The sequence below is a fragment of the Pipistrellus kuhlii genome, unplaced genomic scaffold (genome assembly GCF_014108245.1).
Source record: "Pipistrellus kuhlii isolate mPipKuh1 unplaced genomic scaffold, mPipKuh1.p scaffold_m20_p_2, whole genome shotgun sequence".
Taxonomy (NCBI): domain Eukaryota; kingdom Metazoa; phylum Chordata; class Mammalia; order Chiroptera; family Vespertilionidae; genus Pipistrellus; species Pipistrellus kuhlii.
Window position 1 is genome coordinate 45,898,537 of NW_023425515.1, and position 17,735 is coordinate 45,916,271.

At 53.1% G+C, this 17,735-nt stretch overlaps 1 protein-coding gene across 2 annotated transcripts in view; it reads right to left on the reverse strand.

Moving 5' to 3' along the window:
* XXYLT1 (xyloside xylosyltransferase 1) overlaps positions 1–17,735 on the reverse strand; it is a 154,699-nt gene that overhangs the window by 111,649 nt on the left and 25,315 nt on the right. Inside the window, exons 2-3 of one of the 2 annotated variants that reach the window (XM_036446011.2) lie at positions 11,508–11,655; positions 5,804–7,282 (exon numbers count right to left, since the gene is read on the reverse strand). In XM_036446011.2, coding sequence (XP_036301904.1) covers positions 6,972–7,282; positions 11,508–11,655 — 459 coding nt within the window. In that variant the 3' untranslated portion in view covers positions 5,804–6,971. Of the gene's footprint in view, positions 1–5,803; positions 7,283–11,507; positions 11,656–17,735 lie in introns of those variants that run through there. The other variant, XM_036446010.2, reaches the window with a different exon arrangement.

Sequence of the window (17,735 nt, forward strand, 5' to 3'; positions counted from 1 at the left end):
ATCAGAAAGCTTGTAAGAGGGCAATTACTTGAGGTCAGCCACCAAATCAGCTCACGGGTTCAGAAGTTCACTCCTGTCCCAGGCACGGTTAGTTCCCCAAACTTCGCAGCTCTGTGATGAACCACTGTGATGGGCAAACCTTCTGTGATAGCTGATGCTTTAAAAAAATACATCAATATTGTACTTGACTCCCCCTACTCAGTGCAGAAAAGAAGCAAGCCATCGTCCACTGTACCCCACAATGCTCATCCGCCTCTTCGGAAGAGTGAGATTAGGATAGGAACCAGCTAAACCTCGTTCAGAAGTCAGTGCTAAACCAAAGCAAGAACTAGCATGAGGGAAAGAGGAAGTAGAACTGTCAAGGTTTCAGGCAGATGAGGCCTGTGGTAACTCCCTGGGGGACAAGCAGCTCTAAAACAGCATTTTATCATCAGAACCCAACACCCACATGGGGGGAACTTCTCACTTCTCAGAATCACTGGGCTGCTGAGAGTTCTTATCCATACACCACGGGAATCACCCTCCGCCCACCTCACCCCCAGGGCTTTCACGCCATGCCCCACTTAGCCTTTGCAAGGGGTTTCCGTGCCCCCAAGGATCAAGCAGAGACAGCCCTGCTGCACTGGCCACCTAGAGAGCCTGGCCGCTGGGGGCCTTCTGATAGGCACAGCCAATGATCAGGGACTTGGGGAAGGCCTTCCAGGCCAGAGGAAGAGCTGAGCAAGCCCAGGAAGCGGAAAAGCAGAGCGTGTGCGTTTGACCAGAACAACTGAAGGCAGCCACTGTGGCTGGAGAGCGGGATGGTGTGGGGAGCAGCCCAGCATCAGGAGGGGAGGCACTGATCCCTGCGGCTCTCTCTGGAGGCTCCAGGCATAGCTGGGCACCTTCTAAGGAATGTCCAGAAGCCAGAGTAAGTTGGGGGGAAGTGGGGAAGGGGAAAAAGGGGGTGGGGATAAAGGGGAGGAAAAAAAAGGGGAGGGGAAGGAAGGGAAAAGAAGCAGAGAGGAGGGGGAAGGGGAGGGGAGAGGAGCAGGGAAGAGGAGGGAACGGGAAAGTGAAAAACAAGTAAAAGGCAAGGGAAAAAAGAAAAGGGAAAACTGAAGGAATGAAAAGGAAAGGCCCAAGATTCAATCCAAGATGGTGAACTGAGAGGGTCCGGTCGTCAGTGACTGCGCACAGGGCTTGAGAGGAGAAATTAAGCGTTCTCCTGTCAGTGGGATGCTGTACAAAGACAGAGACTAAAGAAGATGCACACTTAACGTCCACCCAGAGGTGCTTACTGAACCGATGGATGTGGGATCTGAAAGCGTCTGCGCATGCTGGCCCGGCCCAGGCTGAGAGCTAGGCCTCTCAGCACATCTCTTACCCAGAACACCTGCCCTTCTCCCCCTGCCCCACCCTTTGCCCCTCACCCTTCACAGCCTGGCACAAACCTGCCTCTGAATGTCCCCTCTGAACTCTGACAGAACTGACAGGACCTGGCCCACTCCCCAGCACACAATCCCACCCAACCTCCCTTAGGTCCAGGCCCGGCGCTATTGCTGCTCCCCTGACCTCTGACCCCTGGCTGTGAGCACCCACTGGCTTGGGCTCCTTCCTGACCAGAAGGCGAGCTCCCATAGGGTAGGCAGCAACGCCCAGCCTAGTGCCCTGTGCCCAGCGGAAGGTCGGCAGGCCCTACACAGGCCAGGAGCGGCCTGGAATGACCGATGCAGTAACAAAGGCTGGCCGATGCCTTTGCTGGTAGATGGGAATTTCAAGGAAGATCTTGAAAAGTTAAATGACAGAATCTAATAGAGGGAACCAAAGTGAAAGACAGCACTGCTCAACCAATTTTACAAACAGTTAAGGTTTTCACACATCATTTTCATTAGCTTACAAAGAGCTTCTAGCATGAAGTGGCCTCCAGCACATTATAATTCTTAGCATTTTCTGACAGCTGTTCCTCTTCAGGATAAGAGGACCCAAACGCCTCACATTTGCTCCATAGGAGCTGCCAGGAAATAGCCTTCCCTGAAATCACAGGAACCGTGTGCACAGCCTCGGTTCAGAATCTGCTCAGGTGTTTTCACTCGGGCCTGTGCCTGAATAGCCATCGTGCCTTTTGCTTTCCTCCACACAAGGGCTCCTGCACCTCCTGCCAGGCCGAGCGCTGGCAGCCAGGACATCCTGTGCTGCACCAGGAAATCAGAATCTGCTGCGCTTCCTCCAGGCTTGAAGAGCCCATCAAGACATGGTCGTCCAGCCAAAACCGGTTTGGCTCAGTGGATAGAGCGTCAGCCTGTGGACTGAAGGGTCCTGGGTTCGATTCCGGTCAAGGGCATGTACCTCGGTTGCGGGCACATCCCCAGTAGGGGGTGTGCAAGAGGCAGCTGATGGATGATTCTCTCTCATCGATGTTTCTAACTCTCTATCTCTCTCTCTTCCTCTCTGTAAAAAATCAATAAAATATATTTAAAAAAAAAAAAAGACATGGTTGTCCAGGAGAATGCAAACTCCTGTCTGTGACTAACCCACAAGGAACACCCAGTTTCTACGCAAACAGAAGCTGCAGGTTCATCTAGTCCAGGGGTCGGCAAACTCAGTCAACAGAGCCAAATATCAACAGTACAATGATTGAAATTTCTTTTGAGAGCCACATTTTTTTAAACTTAAAACTTCTTCAAAATAGACTTGCCCAGGCCATGGTACTTTGTGGAAGAGCCACACTCAAGGGGCCAAAGAGCAGCATGTGGCTCGCGAACTGCAGTTTGCAGACCACAGATCTAGTCAGTTCCAAATGGGCTTAAGGAAAAGTGATGAGGTGACCCCCAAAATAGAGCCATTCAGGACACACACCTAACAAAAACGTATGCATTTCATTCACTTGAGAAATATGTATTGAATGCCGATGTGCCTCGCTGAACAAATCCATAAAACTTCCTGCCCCGTGGAGCCTCCGTGTGTGTGGAGGAAACGATGACAAAAAAGTAAGATACATTCCCTATCAGATGGCGGTGAGGACCTTGAGGAAACATAAAGCAGGGGGAGGGTCATGGGCGCTCCGGAGGAGGAATGGGATGCCGCCCCAAGGAGGTGGCATCTGAACTCAGGTCTAAGGTGGTGAGGGAACAAGCCATGGCGATATCTGTGGGAGGAGCGGGGAGAGTGGGGGGCGTGAGGGAGAGCAGGGTGGGAGGTGAGCTGAGATCACAGCTTTAAAGAGGACTTGAGGCCAAAACCGGTTTGGCTCAGTGGATAGAGCGTCGGCCTGCGGACTGAAAGGTCCCAGGTTCGATTCCGGTCAAGGGCATGTACCTTGGTTGCGGGCACATCCCCGGTGGGGGGTGTATAAGAGGCAGCTGATGGATGATTCTCTCTCATCGATGTTTCTAACTCTCTATCCCTCTCTCTTCTTCTCTGTAAAGAATCAATAAAATATATTTTAAAAAAAGAGGACTTGCCGCCCAGAGGGGCACTTACAAGGACATAGGGACGTGGAAACCAAGACTGTGAGACTAGACCAGGAAGGACCCAGGTATGCTGCCACTCCGAGCCCCAGGAAGGATAATGAAGCGGCCACACAGAATGTGGTCAATGGCCATCGGGGCCAGTCTGCACCCTGGATGGTCCTAACCCCTCAGTCTGTAGGTGAGGACTGGCCACCTGGGCAGGGAGGGGCTTCCCCAAGGCTCCCGGAGAGGTGGAAACAGTTAGAAATTCTAGTCGGCTGCACCTGGATGGCCTTTCGGACTCATAATGAAGCCTGCTTGCTCTTTCCCAGGACAGCCCTTCAGAAGCAGGGTGCAGGCCCAGTTCCCTCACGAGTGGCTCTCGGGATCCCTCAGCTGCCCTCCGGCCACCCTCCTCTGACACCGCTCCGGTCTGTCCGTGCCTCAGGGTATTCTGCTTGCAGTGGCATCAGACATGCATCTCCCTCCTCTGAAGCCACTCAGTGCCCGAGGTCCCACCACAGCTCAAGATCCAGGTAAGTCTCCCCAGCGCTTCTGCGTCTGAGGCGAACTTCTTCGGGCACACCCGAAGCTACTGGAGTCCACTCGAGAGCAGTCCTGGGAAATGCTGGGCCGATCAAAGTTAAACGTATTGTTACTTCAGTCCTTACAGGAGCTTTAGGTTTGCTGATACGCACTTGACCCTCCAAGAGGAAAAGCACGAAGGACACCTGATACTTGCGCCCCTCCGCACCAGGCACTGCGATTCTTCCCACAGGATCTCCCTCGGTCCTCACCCTGCCCTGATCCCCACTTTCTAAACAAAGCGGCTCAGGGGAGGTAGGCCGATCGCCCACAGTCTCTGTTGGGAGTTTGGAGGCAGGTAGGCAGTACTAGATGCTATCATGGCCAAAGAACGGAGAGAAAGCCCAGTGACCCCTGCTCCTGGGGAGGTTCTGAGACATTCCTGCACACCAGGGCGAGGGCAGGTGGGGAAGCCAAGGACCACTTTGTTATTAGTTGGGCTGCAACACGGAACTCTAGCAAACCAGGCTGGGGGAAGCAGCTGAGGCCCAATCTCCACAGGCCCTCTCAGCCAGCCCAAGGAGGCGTGAGGGGTGAAGGAGAGAGAAGAAAGTGGTGCCCCTCTCCCAGGACCCTCACCCTTTTCCTCCACAATCAGGCTCCAGAACGCACGTTCACCCCTCGGCAGGAACCCCCACACTAGGTGCACGGCTGCCTCACTGGGATGGATAACCAAACACCGGTTACAAACGAGTTTCCTGACTGGGTTTCCATCAGACAACGTTATGAAGTTCCAGCCTCAAAAGCCGACTGTGTTTTATGAAACTGCTATGAAAGAGCAGGGGAGAACATTAAAGACCTTGCCTGGTAATGAATAAAAAGTACAGAACAAAGGAATCCATACTGAATACGGCTTTTACTACATTTGTCACATTTCACTTTGAGAGGAAAAAAAGAAAGAAAGAAGGAACTTTGAAGAGTCTCTGTAAAAGACTGCACACTGACCTCAGAGTTTCAAAACATGAATGAGCGAATGCATAAATGAGGACTGTCCGTCTGGATCTTCCGTTTTGATCTTGTCTGGCCCTGCCTCCCGTGGACCTCAGCTGAGATGCGCTGCGTACCAATTACCAGAAATTCACACCAGCCCTTCCCACCCAGCGCCACTGCACCCAGACCACCGCACCATCCGGTCACAAATCTAATGAGTCACAGCTCTGCCTGACCCAGAGTCCAAACTCCTATTCTCTATATTACCTACAAAGTGGACCCGAGACTGTCCTCTCACGAGTCCAGCCATGTGCCTCCAGCCTCGGGACAGCAAGGCCCAGGCCCAGAGGCTCAGGGTTGATGGCATCCATGATGCCAGGAAAACGGCAAGGCCATCCCCACCTCTGTTCATCCCCAGTTGGCACTGTCATTCTTTTTACAACGGCAAGAGTCGCACTGGTCTTCTAGAAGGTGATCCCAGGGCAGGGGGGCTCAGGCCCAAAGTCCTACATTTTCGGGGAATTTACAACATTTTGTATCTTGGTTAATTCATCTGATGGCTTGGAATATTTTCCTGTGTTTTTGTTGTTGTTGTTGTTGTTGTTGTTTTGGTAAAATTAGGTATCACCGGAAATATACAACTGAGATGTATAGATCAATAGGTGTTCAGTGAACATCCATGTATCTGTAGTCCCTTCTTAGCAATTGTAAATCAGTGGATTAGCTGTAGTGATGAACTGTGGAATATGAGTAAGTACTCAGTTTACATATAAGTATTACCGTAGCTGTACAGTGTTCAGAGAACAGCAATCAGATGGGGCTCATTCATACTAAAGTGCAAAGTGACAGGCAAGTGGTTCCATGGTAGGATTATTTGCATTCGGTTTTACAGGAGTTTATGACACATAATTGTAGCTCTGCCCACTCTCACAATTTCATTTCCTCTTTTCTGAACCCACAGAGTTGCTAAAAGCTACAAGCTAGTTCATAACCGTTCCTTGGCAGCCAGCGTAATGACCTCTGTGGTCCCTGCACTCTCATGAAAAGGGAGGCTGTGCAAGAGCTGGGCATGCCTGCCAGGTCTCAGCAGACACTAAAGCTCACTTTCTGTATGTGTTCATGCTTGGTACACATAAGCATGTATGCACACACATACAAGATTAGCTGCTGATTGAGGCCAGGGAGACAGCCTGTCCATAATTCCTGCCTCAGCAGACTTTCAAAAAAGGTTTGCCGCTGGACCCCAACATCTCCCCTGAGATCCACTCCCTCTCTCAGACACATCACTCTCCTAAAGCATGGATCTGGTCAGGTTCCTCCCTGCCCAAAATGCCTTGTCTCCTGGGTCTGCCGGTGGCCCTCAGCCTGGCATCCAGGCTTGCACAGTACATGCTAACCTCCCTGACCATCTTCTCTCCCACTGCTTCCCAGCATGTGCCCTCCTCCGTCTGCTATTTCCCAAACAGACACACACTTCCCAACTGCCCAACTGCACACAACGCAACTTTACCCACCCTCCAAAGCTCCAGTGTCACCTCCTCCACAAAGCCCTCCTCCTTCTTGCCAAATGCCTGTAACTCATCCTCTTCTGAAACCCTCAGCATTGTGTGGCTTCTCTTGGGACCTTCATGACACCCTGCCTAACTGCTAGACCATGCCACACACCCCCCCACCTTGAGTCCATGAAGCAGCAACCCAGCAGGCATCCCTGAGATACCAGAATGGCCAGCACCATGTTACACAGACACCAGACGCCTGGCTGAGGATGTCTGTGGGCAAAAGGGAGCCTACAGGAGCGTCTCCAGGGGCTTCTGGTAAGCTTTACACACTGCCGACTGTCCGGGCCCCTGCCCCCCCTGCCCTCCCTGCCTCCCTGCCCAGGGAAAACCCGTCACAATTGTATGCCAGGCACCGTGGCTCCGTCTTGATAAGGGCTGTTTTGATGGCCGTGTCAGTAATCCAGAGCCAGCTCCTCGGAGCCGTGCACACAGGGGAGGGAAGCTGCAGTCCCTGCGGAGCTGCTGTTCACTCGCTCCGGCTCCAGTTGGGCAAAAATGTTTTCTTTTCCATTGCGTAAGATGCTTCCAACGGTGACAAACTAACACCAGCGGCAGGAGGAGATAAAAGCCTGTGGGTGTGAGTGAGGAGCCGAGAGTGGCTGCGTGTCTGTGAAGGACACAGGGATGGGCACGTGTGAGCCGCAGGACCAGCCGGCCACACGTGACCCTTCCAACAAGCGACGGAAAGAAAAGCAAGCGCTGACCAAAGCAGAGCCAGCGTGCAGCGCCCTCTCTGCAGACATGGTCTGGGTGGCGCTGCTTGGAAGGGACTTAGGGCTGCAGTGAGGGGCCAAGAAGGAGAGAAGAGAGGAGGAGAGGAGAGAGATTTTGTTAGCTTTGAGGCACTGTGTGGGTGTGAGAGGCTGGGCATTCAGGTCTGGCCATCAGAATAAGCCTGGGCCAAGGCGTCCGAAACCCAGACAGGAGGCCCAGCTCTCCCTAAAGCCAGGAGAAATGGCCCGCCTCTCCTGGCACGTGGAACAGCAACTGTCCTGAGCTCATCTGCGGCTGCCTGAGGCCCCCCAAGAGGTCAAACACGAGTGGGCCTTACCTCACTCCTGCAGGCTGGGGAGGTGGGGAGTTGACATAGGCAGCTTTGTAAGTATCACCTCTAGCCCAGTAATTCCACCTATGTGGAGTTATCTATACTAATAAAAGGGTAATATGCTAATTAGACTGGATGTCTTCCAGACCTCCTTCCTGACAAAGCTGGGGGCTTGGCCGGCCCTACCCACAGCGGGAACCCCCCACCCTGATCGGGGACCCCCTTCAAGGCAAGCGAGCCAGCCCCCACCCGTGCACCAGGCCTCTATCCTACATAATAAAAGGGTAATATGCAAATTGACCCTAATGGCAGAATGACCAGAATAACTGTTGGACCAGTCACTATGACACGCTCTGACCACCTCTTGGGTTTCTTTCCCCGGCCGGGAGGCTCCAGTCGCCTGATGACCACCTGCTGCAGGGGTGAGGCAGGAACAGTCAACCCCTCAGTCCCTTCCCCCCTCCCCCAAGCACGAATCAGTTGGTGGCGAACTGGGAATTGGGGTGGTGGTGGCGAGGGGGCGGGGGGGGGGGGGCCGGCTGCAGGCAACTGGGGAAGATGGCCTTGATCACAGGCCAGGCCTAGGGACTGTACCCACACACAAATTTCATTTCAGCATCTCCAGTCCTATATAGTAAAAGGATAATATGCAAATTGTCCCCTCGACCGGGAGTTCAGCCAGGAGTTCAGCCAGGGGGTGGGGCTGGCCGGCCACCTGCCCACACTCCCAATTGCACCCCCACCCTGATCGGGAGGGGCCCCACCCATGCACGAATTTGTGTAATGGGCCTCTAGTAAGGAAATAATCCTAACTAGAAAATACAATCTTTACACATGTGGATATTCATCACGGTATAATTTATGATCATAGAAAAAAAAAGTAGAACTATCTAGGGAGCCAAGAACAGGGGAATGATAAAAACGAACTCAGTGAAACCATTCAAAAAATGCTCAAAGCTGATTACACACAAACTGGTGATGAGCAACATGAACTGAAAACGTCACGAGACACAGCTTTACTGCTGTCCTTTCATATTTTATTTTAAATTATGGTTCAATTGTATACTTTGATATGTTAAAAGCACTCTGAATGCTTTAAATATAGAAGATACCTCCTACTTGGCCTAAATTATTCAAAAGCTACATGTTGGGGAAATATAAGATAATCAAGAATAGTGATGTTTATGTAGCAATAAAGGGATAACGTTTTTTCTATTTTAATGTCGTTTTCAGATTTTCTCTTGTGAATGAGTGTTGCTTTTAGAACCCGTTTAAAGGTAGTCTGAGTCAGAAGGGCAATGCTGATGCTGTGGGGGGTCGGGGAAGGGGAGGCGGGGACACAGAGAAGTAACCTGGGTTTCTGGGGCAGACGCCAGACGGGCCCTCCTAAGACATAACTCAGAGCGTTTCTGACTCAGCCGTCCTGGGTGGGACCAAGCGCTTAGGACCCACCGTGCTCCATTCTCGCTTTCCAGGAGAAAACGAACACTGTGAACCAAAATAGCACCAATTACACGGGAGCAAATTCATCCACAAAGCCCAAAACAACAGCAACTTCTATGACTTAAAATAATGGGTACAAAAAAGGCAGCAATAAAGAGCCGCGACAAAATTGAGGCGGCACTCGGTGGGGGAAAACAAAGCGTCCCCGGGCACACTGCAGGAACTCCGAAGGCCGGCCCAGGAGGTCCCCATGCGGCCACGTGCCAGCCAGACGGCGCGGCAGAACCCCGCCCGCGGCAGCTCCCGGCTGCTCGTTTCATGCTATGAATGCCGGGTTTTAGTAAGTCCTAACAGCTCTCTTCTTAGGAAGCACACTTGGGGCCGCTGTAGAAATGAAGCTCTGCCAGCACATTATCATTCGTCTGGAGAACCCCAGGGAAGACTGGCATTTGGGTCTGCCCGCTGCCCACCTCACCCAGCTCCTTCCTCGCCATCTGCGGTTCAGAGGCATGGACCACACTTGAGGGACACCAAGGATCTGATCTACTGCATGCCAGCAAAGCTCTGGCCAGGCCTTGTCCCTGCAGACATCCCTCCCGGGCATGGCCAGGCGAGCCCAAGCCCAAGCCCGGCAGGACAGCCAGAGAGACAGGGTCAGCCGCCTGGGCCCCCTAACCCTTGTCACCCACACTTGACAATTCACTGCCTGGCCCTCCCTGACACAGTGAGGCAGAAATATCTTCTCACCCCAATAATCCACAAGGAGGATTATCTATGTCCCCTCCCTCTGGTGCTTCAAAGCATAAGCTGGCCTGGAGTCTAGCATCCGGGAGGGAGGAAAGGAAGGTCAGGCCTCCTCCCAGGCTTCTGCTAACGCCTGTCAGCTCTTCCGTCACAGCGTTTCCTTCCAAGCCAATCACGCATGTGGGACAACAGGGCTGGTCAGGCTGTAAGGGCCCATCTAGTCGACGCTTTTAAACTAGATTAACCGTGGAACACGAATCCTGCTCCACAGCCTGGTCTACACAGCAATCCGTGGGCTCCTAGGGGTGAAGGTGGGGGCAGGAGAGGTGGGGGGGGGGGGTAGAACTGCTCTTCCCTTGGCTCCCCAAACTGCAGAACCCCCAAGGAGCTTTCTATGGCCCTGGACTCTCCCAGTCAAAGCGGCTCACTAGATCAGCCTCATCACTCACAGGTGGGGAAACTGCGGCTACATAGGCAAACTGGCTCAGCGAAAGGCACACAGCATTGAGGGGCAGAACTGGAACCAGCACCTGTCTGTCTTCCCCCCCCTAGAACCCAGGAGGGCAGGAGCACCCCTTCCTCCAGCCTGAGCACCTGCAGAGAGAGGCAGCCCTGCAGCCGGCCTGAGGGGGTGGAACTAACTGCTACTCACAGAATCAGGCCTCCATGTCAGGCGGCTCTGCCACTGACATGGCTGTATGACCCTGGGCAGGCCACTCAAGTCCTCAGTTTCTCTCATCTGGGACCTGGAAGGGGGGGGGGGGGTGAGAGGACCAGAGCTGGCAGAGCCACACCAGGTTTCTGTGAAGAAACACAAATGCTTGCTCTTCTCCCCGTGCCCTTGTGGTGAGCTCGTCTCCTCTGTCCTTGGGCCCCTACCCGGAAGCTCCTGAGCCCTCGCATTGCAGCTAAGAGAACATCCGGGGGCCTCCGTGCTGCAGGAGCCTGCCTCGTGGAGAGAAAGTCTCGAAGTCTCTGTGGTGTGACAACTCGCCACCAAAGCCCAGCTTCAACCTCCAACTCCTCAATTCCTCGCTCACCAGGGCCCTTCCAACCCCTTTCAGGGTGGTCTGCGAGGCAGAGCTGCAGGCCTCCCCCAGGGCAATGACCCCAAAACTCCCCTCCTCACCCCTAAAAGGCTCAGGCCGTGCGGTTCACCATGGCCAGATGGTGGGCCATCTCTAGGGCTCCAGAATCAACCAAGGACCAGCTGGAGGAGAAGAATCCAGAAGCCTGGGACACCCCTCGAGTGAGGACACCCCCAAGGCTTCCAATCCAAGGATGAACAAACCTGCCAGCACTCCCACACAAGGTGGGCCTCCCACACACCCCATCTCTTCTGCCCTGGAGGGACCAAAACCTAGCAGATCCTTTAACTGGGTATCAGAGTTTCCAAAGAAGTCCTATTCAGTCGTAATCTGCGCCTCTCACATCTAGATATATTTTTAAGACAGATGAGTACTGATTCAAACTAGCAAGAACAGGATCACAGATCTGGGTGGAGGGTCACCAAGTCCTTCCTGCCCTTTATCAGATGAACAGAGTCGCGGGGGCTGGTCGCATGCGAGGGGCAGGGAGCCCAGCTGCCCTGGACCCCATGCACCACTCATACCGTGGGAGCTCCGCAACCTGGGCTCCGCCCCCCTGATTCTCTGTGCAGGAGGCTGTCACACAGAGGGTACTGCTGGCCCCTCGCCTTCTCTTTGTGTTTTAGCGGAGCTCCTCCAATCCAGGGAAACATCAACACGAGGGGCTCGCAGCCCAGGTTACCTTTGGGCATGATCTGATGCATGGCGACCGAGAGGAAGAAGATGGAGTCGCTGTAGTAGGTCCCGGAGCCAGCGCTGAAGTGCTTCTGCATGGCCTCCACGATGGGGAAGAGCTTGTCCGTCAGCACGGCGACGTCGTGGAAGACGACCTGCAGGTGGGCGGAGGAAAGCGCGGATGAGCACACCGGCTCCGGCGCCCAGCTCACACGTGGACCCACCGCGGGGACAGACGGTGCCTCTCCCCGGGCACTGGCGGGGGTCCCAGGTGAGAGGTAAGGTACTGCCGATGGGAAATGAGCAGGAGCTGGCCTCGGGGACGGGGACATCATGCGTGAAGGGTGGGCAGGCACACACGTGGGGGTGGGGGGTGGAAGAGGTGTGGAACGGGGCCAGGAATGGGAGCAGCCCCCAGGCTGCTTCCGGTTTCTGGACTTCAAGGTGGGCCCAATGACTGGAAACCTGAAGGCAGCACTGTGCCCAGTGACTGGACACCATGTGGAACTGTCTAGTCCTGAAATTAGGACCCTCAGCACATTGGAGCAGCTGGCCCTGGTGGCCACTACACATCCACAGGCCAGTCAGGTGCTCCACTTCCCTGTCCCACAGGGTGAACAGAGGCAGGGGCCCTGGAACATGCCTAAAGCCACAGGAGATGCACCCACTGGCCCAATCAGCACTTCGCGCATGTCCTGGCGTTTTGGAGGCGCTGTGAGAGGTATAAGGACTAACCCCAGAACACTCAGGATCCACCGGAATCCTGCAGTTTATTCTCACGTACACACACCGATCCCCACGACCACCTGGGGCCTCAGTGAGGCGACATCCCTGTTACAGATCCCAACTGCAAATGAGCGAGCAGATGCTCAGAGAGGCTACACTTGCCGAGGGTCATCTCACTCACAAGTAGCAGAGCCAGAACCTGCACACCGGTCCCATTTCCAAGACCCGGCTCTTCCCACCGTAAATGCTCCTTCTTTCCTCAACAGCAACCCAACGGGGAGGAAGACATCAGCAGAACCAGTGATTAGAGCAGTGTTTCCCAACCTTCTCTCATGATGAGAATCACCTGGTGGAGTTGTTAAAACAGATTCCCGGATCCCAACTAAGAAGTGCTAAACTAGAATTTTTGAGAACATATAGGTAAAATTGCATACCTAACTTAGTGCTCTGTATATAAAATCTGTCTTAGAGCACTAGTTAAGTATACAATTTTACCTATATGTTCCCAAAAATTCTAGTTTAGCACTTCTTAGTTGGGATCCGGGAATCTGTGTTTTAACAACTCCACCAGGTGATTCTCATCATGAGAGAAGGTTGGGAAACACTGGATTAGAGTGAACAACGTGCCAATAAGACCCTACTGAGCTGGTTTCCTGATTAGACGTTAATCCATATCTAAGTCCATTCCTCACGGAGCCCCAGCCCCATTCAAGATACCAAGGACCCATGCCCTCTGCTCACACATTTCTTGTAAGTTTTCCCTGCGGCCCCATGCTCCCCACAACGTCTAGAGCACCCCACGGGGCACAAGTCAGAAGCCCAGAAATTCTCCCTCCCCTTAACCCCCCACCAGAGATCTGCTGATGACCCTTCCACCCCTCTTCCCGGGCAGCCAACAGAGCAGGACAAGCCTGGAGGCTGCCGCATGCTGCTCAGCCACCACCACAGCGACGCCAGGGCCACGGTCATACCTGAGCAGCACACCATCGGTCACATGGGGACACGGTCATTCGCATCCCCCGACCGCGTGCTCCCATTGTCCGGCCGTGCCAGCAGGAGAAAGCGCGGGTGAGGGTGGTGCCCGAGAGGTTCTCAGGCAGGCAGGGTGCATTTTGCCATTCACCCTGCCCAGGTCCCTTCCTGGCCCGGCCCCACGGCGCCACCTGCCCGCCCGCACTCCCCGGGCTGCGGGGTCGAGCCTCTCGGAGCCCTGCCGTGGTGTAAGCCACCCTGCCTGCTTTTCCCTACGTTAGGTCCTGCTTTTGGCCAGAAACCTGTGTGGATCTGAACTCACTTCCGTATTTTTCGGACCATAAGACGCACTTTTTCCCCCCCAGAAGTGGGGGGGGAAAAGTCCCTGCGTCTTATGGTCCAAATATAGCCTACACATATACTTTTAAAAAAAAGTTTTTTTATTTGCCCGGCTCTTTGAGGTCTCTGTGTGCTTGCCCGGCTCTAAAATGGTTCTAAATGCTGCTGTTTACTTTACAGGGTTGATTACATGTGTTTATGACTGTGATGTTGGGTTTTAATGCACATAAAATATTTTAGGACACTATTTGTTTCAGAATCTTTTTTTCTTCATTTCCCTTCTCTAAAAACTGGTGCGTCTTATGGTCCGGTGCGTCTTATGGTCCGAAAAATACGGTAAATGTTTGCTTTTGTCCTTAGGTCTACTTACATTTCTAAAATACTATTAAACTCAGAGAAACATATATGGCTTTAGTCCTCATCATTCCCTTTAAGTCTTTTATGTCTTTAGAAAAGTCTTTTTTAAATGCCTTGACATTTCCAAGGTACTACTTTCCTTTACCCTTTTCCTGACTGCTTTTTTTCTTACACTTTGACTTTTTTTGTTTTTGTGACCTTGTAACCTGAGATGGGGATTCAGGCCAGCTCCACAGTCTCCCAGCAGATACCAAATCATATCTTTCTCCTCCCACCCACCAGGACCTGCCTGCACCCCCGTGACTTCCTGACTACACTGGCATCACAAACCTGACAGGTGTCCCCTGCCGTGCCCCCTCCAACCGCTTCCGGTGTGCCTCTCGAGTAATCTATCCATACCAACGCACTTCTCTCTTTCCTTGGCCTCACATCCCCCATGGCTCCTCGCGGCCCTCGGGTGTAGTCCTAATTGCCCAGCTCGGCCCATGAGGCCCTGCACTAGCGGCTCTGGCTAACCACCCTTCCCACCCTCCCTCCTCCAGGGATGGGGCAGAACTAAATGCAGCCGTCCTCACCCCACCCGCCACGGCGCGGTGTCCTATGTCCTTGCATATTTGTACTAGCTCTTGGAACTCTCCGGAGCCCCCTCTCCCAGCCCTACCCCTTCCTGCCAGCCCCCATCCGCCTGAAAAACTCCTATCCAGTCTTCCAACCTTGCTTGGACACCTACCCCAGCCTTTGCACAAACTCCCACGACTCATCACGCCCTCCTGTGCACCCTGTACCCACAGGGGGAGGCTCCGCCTCCCTGGCTGGCTCCTCTGCAGGTCTGCTTCTCCGTCCCCGTATGGGCACCCCGTGAGGCCAGACGCTGTGACTGCTTTGTGCCCTGTGCCCGGCCCGTGGCCCGGTGGCAGGCCACGAATCAGCACACGTTTGCTGAACTAAATGAACCACACTTTGGGCAACTTTCTAAACCTCTCTGAGCCTCAAGTACAGAAATGAGAACACCTACCTCCTATGGTGGCTGTTAGGGCCACCTGGAACGGGCAGAGAGAGCACCGGATCATGCTGTCCTTATTAGCCCTGAGTGTTGGCATCCTGCCCCCACCTCCCTCCACCGTCCCTGGATCCCTCTCCTCGCAGATCAGTCTTCACTCACGAGCCAGCTTTTCCCTGTGAGCCTCATTACACTTCCAAACCACGGCTGGGACCTAGAATTTTACAAGAAACTGGAGCTGACAAGAGGGCTCTCACAGAATTGGAAGCCTCTGCACTCATTAAAAAAGGAGAATGGATGTGTATAAACACACACACACACACACACACACACACACACAGCAGGGCCTGCCACAACAAAGACAGGGAGTCAAAGATTTCAGCAGCCAGATTCCCCCCTACAAGCCCCCATCTCGCCCAAAGTTTCAGGAGACAATTATGTCCCATCAGCATTAATGGATTGATGAGGACAAACTGTACTTAGTACGTTGTTCCAAATGCTGGTACGGTAAAGCCCGCTCCGATGAATATTTCACATAATAAATCTACTTAAAGTAAATTAATATGTTCCACAGAGTACACGTTCTGCAGCAAGAAGCAAAACAGACACTGCAAGTGTGAATCACAACACCCAGGCCTCCCCGTGTCCAAAAGAGGATGCAAACCGTGATCTCCCGAGGGCCAGGCCGGGGGCTGGCACTCCGAGGCCGCTGCCTGCCCAGGGTCTAGTGCCAGGAAGGAGCAAAGAAGCAAGAGCAATGGGAAGAGAGAAAAACAGAGGGAGAGGGGCAGAGAGAATGCCACCCTCCCTCCGTTCCGCCTCCCTTTCAAGTCCCTCACATCAGAGGCGGCAAAAAGAATTACCATGTAACCTAAAAAAACCAGGAATATAAGATGACTCCCATAATGAAGGCAAGTGGCCAATGAGACCCAAAAGAGTGATTTGCACCAGGGGTCCTCAAACTTTTTAAAGTGGGGGCCAGATCACGGTCCCTCAGAGAGCTGGAGGGCCGGACTATATGAACTACTAATTCCTACTGTAACACCTCGGCTGCGCTCACTGCCCAAAAAACCTGGCGGGCCGGATCAGACTCCTCTGCGGGCCGCATGTGGCCCGCGGGCCGTAGTTTGAAGACGCCTGAGCTAGACTATATGATTTTTTTAAAAAGAATATTTAGCCTGGCCGGTGTGGCTCAGCGGTTGACCCAGGAATTAAGAGATCACTGATTCAATTCCAGGTCAGGGCATATGCCAGGGCTGCGGGCTCGATCCACAGTACGGGTACATGCAGGAGACAGCCATGCTGCTCCTCTCTCAGCCCTGTTTCTAGCTCTCTATCCCTCTCCCTTCCTCTCTTTAAAAAGCAATAAAAACATATTTTAAAAGAAAAAGAAGAGTTTACTTATTTGAGAGAGAGGGAGAGGAAGGGAGAAGTACCAGGAGAGAGAAACATCAATGAGAGTACATCGATCAGCTGCCTCCGATACCCACCCCTTACAGGGGATCAAGCCACAACCTGGGAATGTGCCCTTGACCAGGAATCGAACTGGCAGCCCCTGGTGCACAGGATGACTGCGAGCCAACTGAGCCACACCGGCCAGGGTTAAACTACGTGATCGTTTATTTACAGGCTGTGTGATCGTTAGGAAAATGGATTAAAAAGTCAAACCACTATTTGTAATATATATATATATATATATATATATATATATATATATATATAAGGCTCAGGGAAATGAAAATATTAATCATAAAATATTATTTCTCCAACACCCAGCTAACAAAATTACTTCCTTTTGAACTCTTCATGTGCATCCTCACCCGTAAGGCCTTCACCAGCCCCAGAATCCAGCTGAGTCACCAGGCAGAGTTCCAGTACACATCCTCCTGGTCGTCCATCTAAGATGTTAGCTCCAGCTCCGTGTGGAATTAAGTAGGATGTTGTCATTGGACATGGCATCCCATCCCACAAGAACCCATGTTCATATCATTAAGACAGTGGGTTTTTCATAAGCCTATAATCATATGTTTGTAGCCACTTACTACCTTCCTTTAAGTGACTTTTGGAGGCTCACTTATATCCGTATTCCACATTTGTACTTATGAGATCAAAACCCCAGGAATAATGGCTAAGTCCGTTACATGTCTTTGCCTCCTTTTCGTCTTAATGAACGCTGCCGAGTGACTTCCAGAAGCACCCAAGTTCAGCAATGACGGGTTGCTTCAGGCCGAGGTGTTCTCCAACTGTCCTTTGCTGTCCGAAGCAGAGCATGCAGTGGAGAGGGTGGTGTGTGATGTGAGATTTTGAAAAGTCTCGACTCTTAATAAAGTGCAAGGTGGGGGGGTTGGGGGCGAGGGAAAGGCTTGCCTCACAGCCGCCATGCACAGCACATTCCCAACACGCCCAGCAGGGGGGGCCGAGCAGCCAGAACAGCAAGCCTGGTGCCAGGCCCGGGCAGACGTTTCTCCCTGACACAGAAAGTCTGAAGAACCAGCCACTGCTCCCCTGAACGTCCACCGGGGACACGAAGCCATGCCAAGCCTGAGCTCAGCGTGGTGGAGAAAACGCATTTATCACTGGACGTGCCCCACTGGGAACCAGGTCACGCCAGGCTCCGGAGGAGCCAAGAAGGGAGGTGGCGGGAGCTGGCCCGGCGCACAGGGAGACGCCAGGCTTCCAGGAAACACTGATGCCACTTTGGAACAACAGCTCCGGCAGCCACAGACAGCAGTGCTCGGCCAGAGGCTGTTCCTGGAAGGGCAGAGTGACCGTGAAAAGCTCTGGGAAACCTACCCACTCCTAACACTCATGGCGCAGCCTCCACAGGCTGGAGCCCATCCA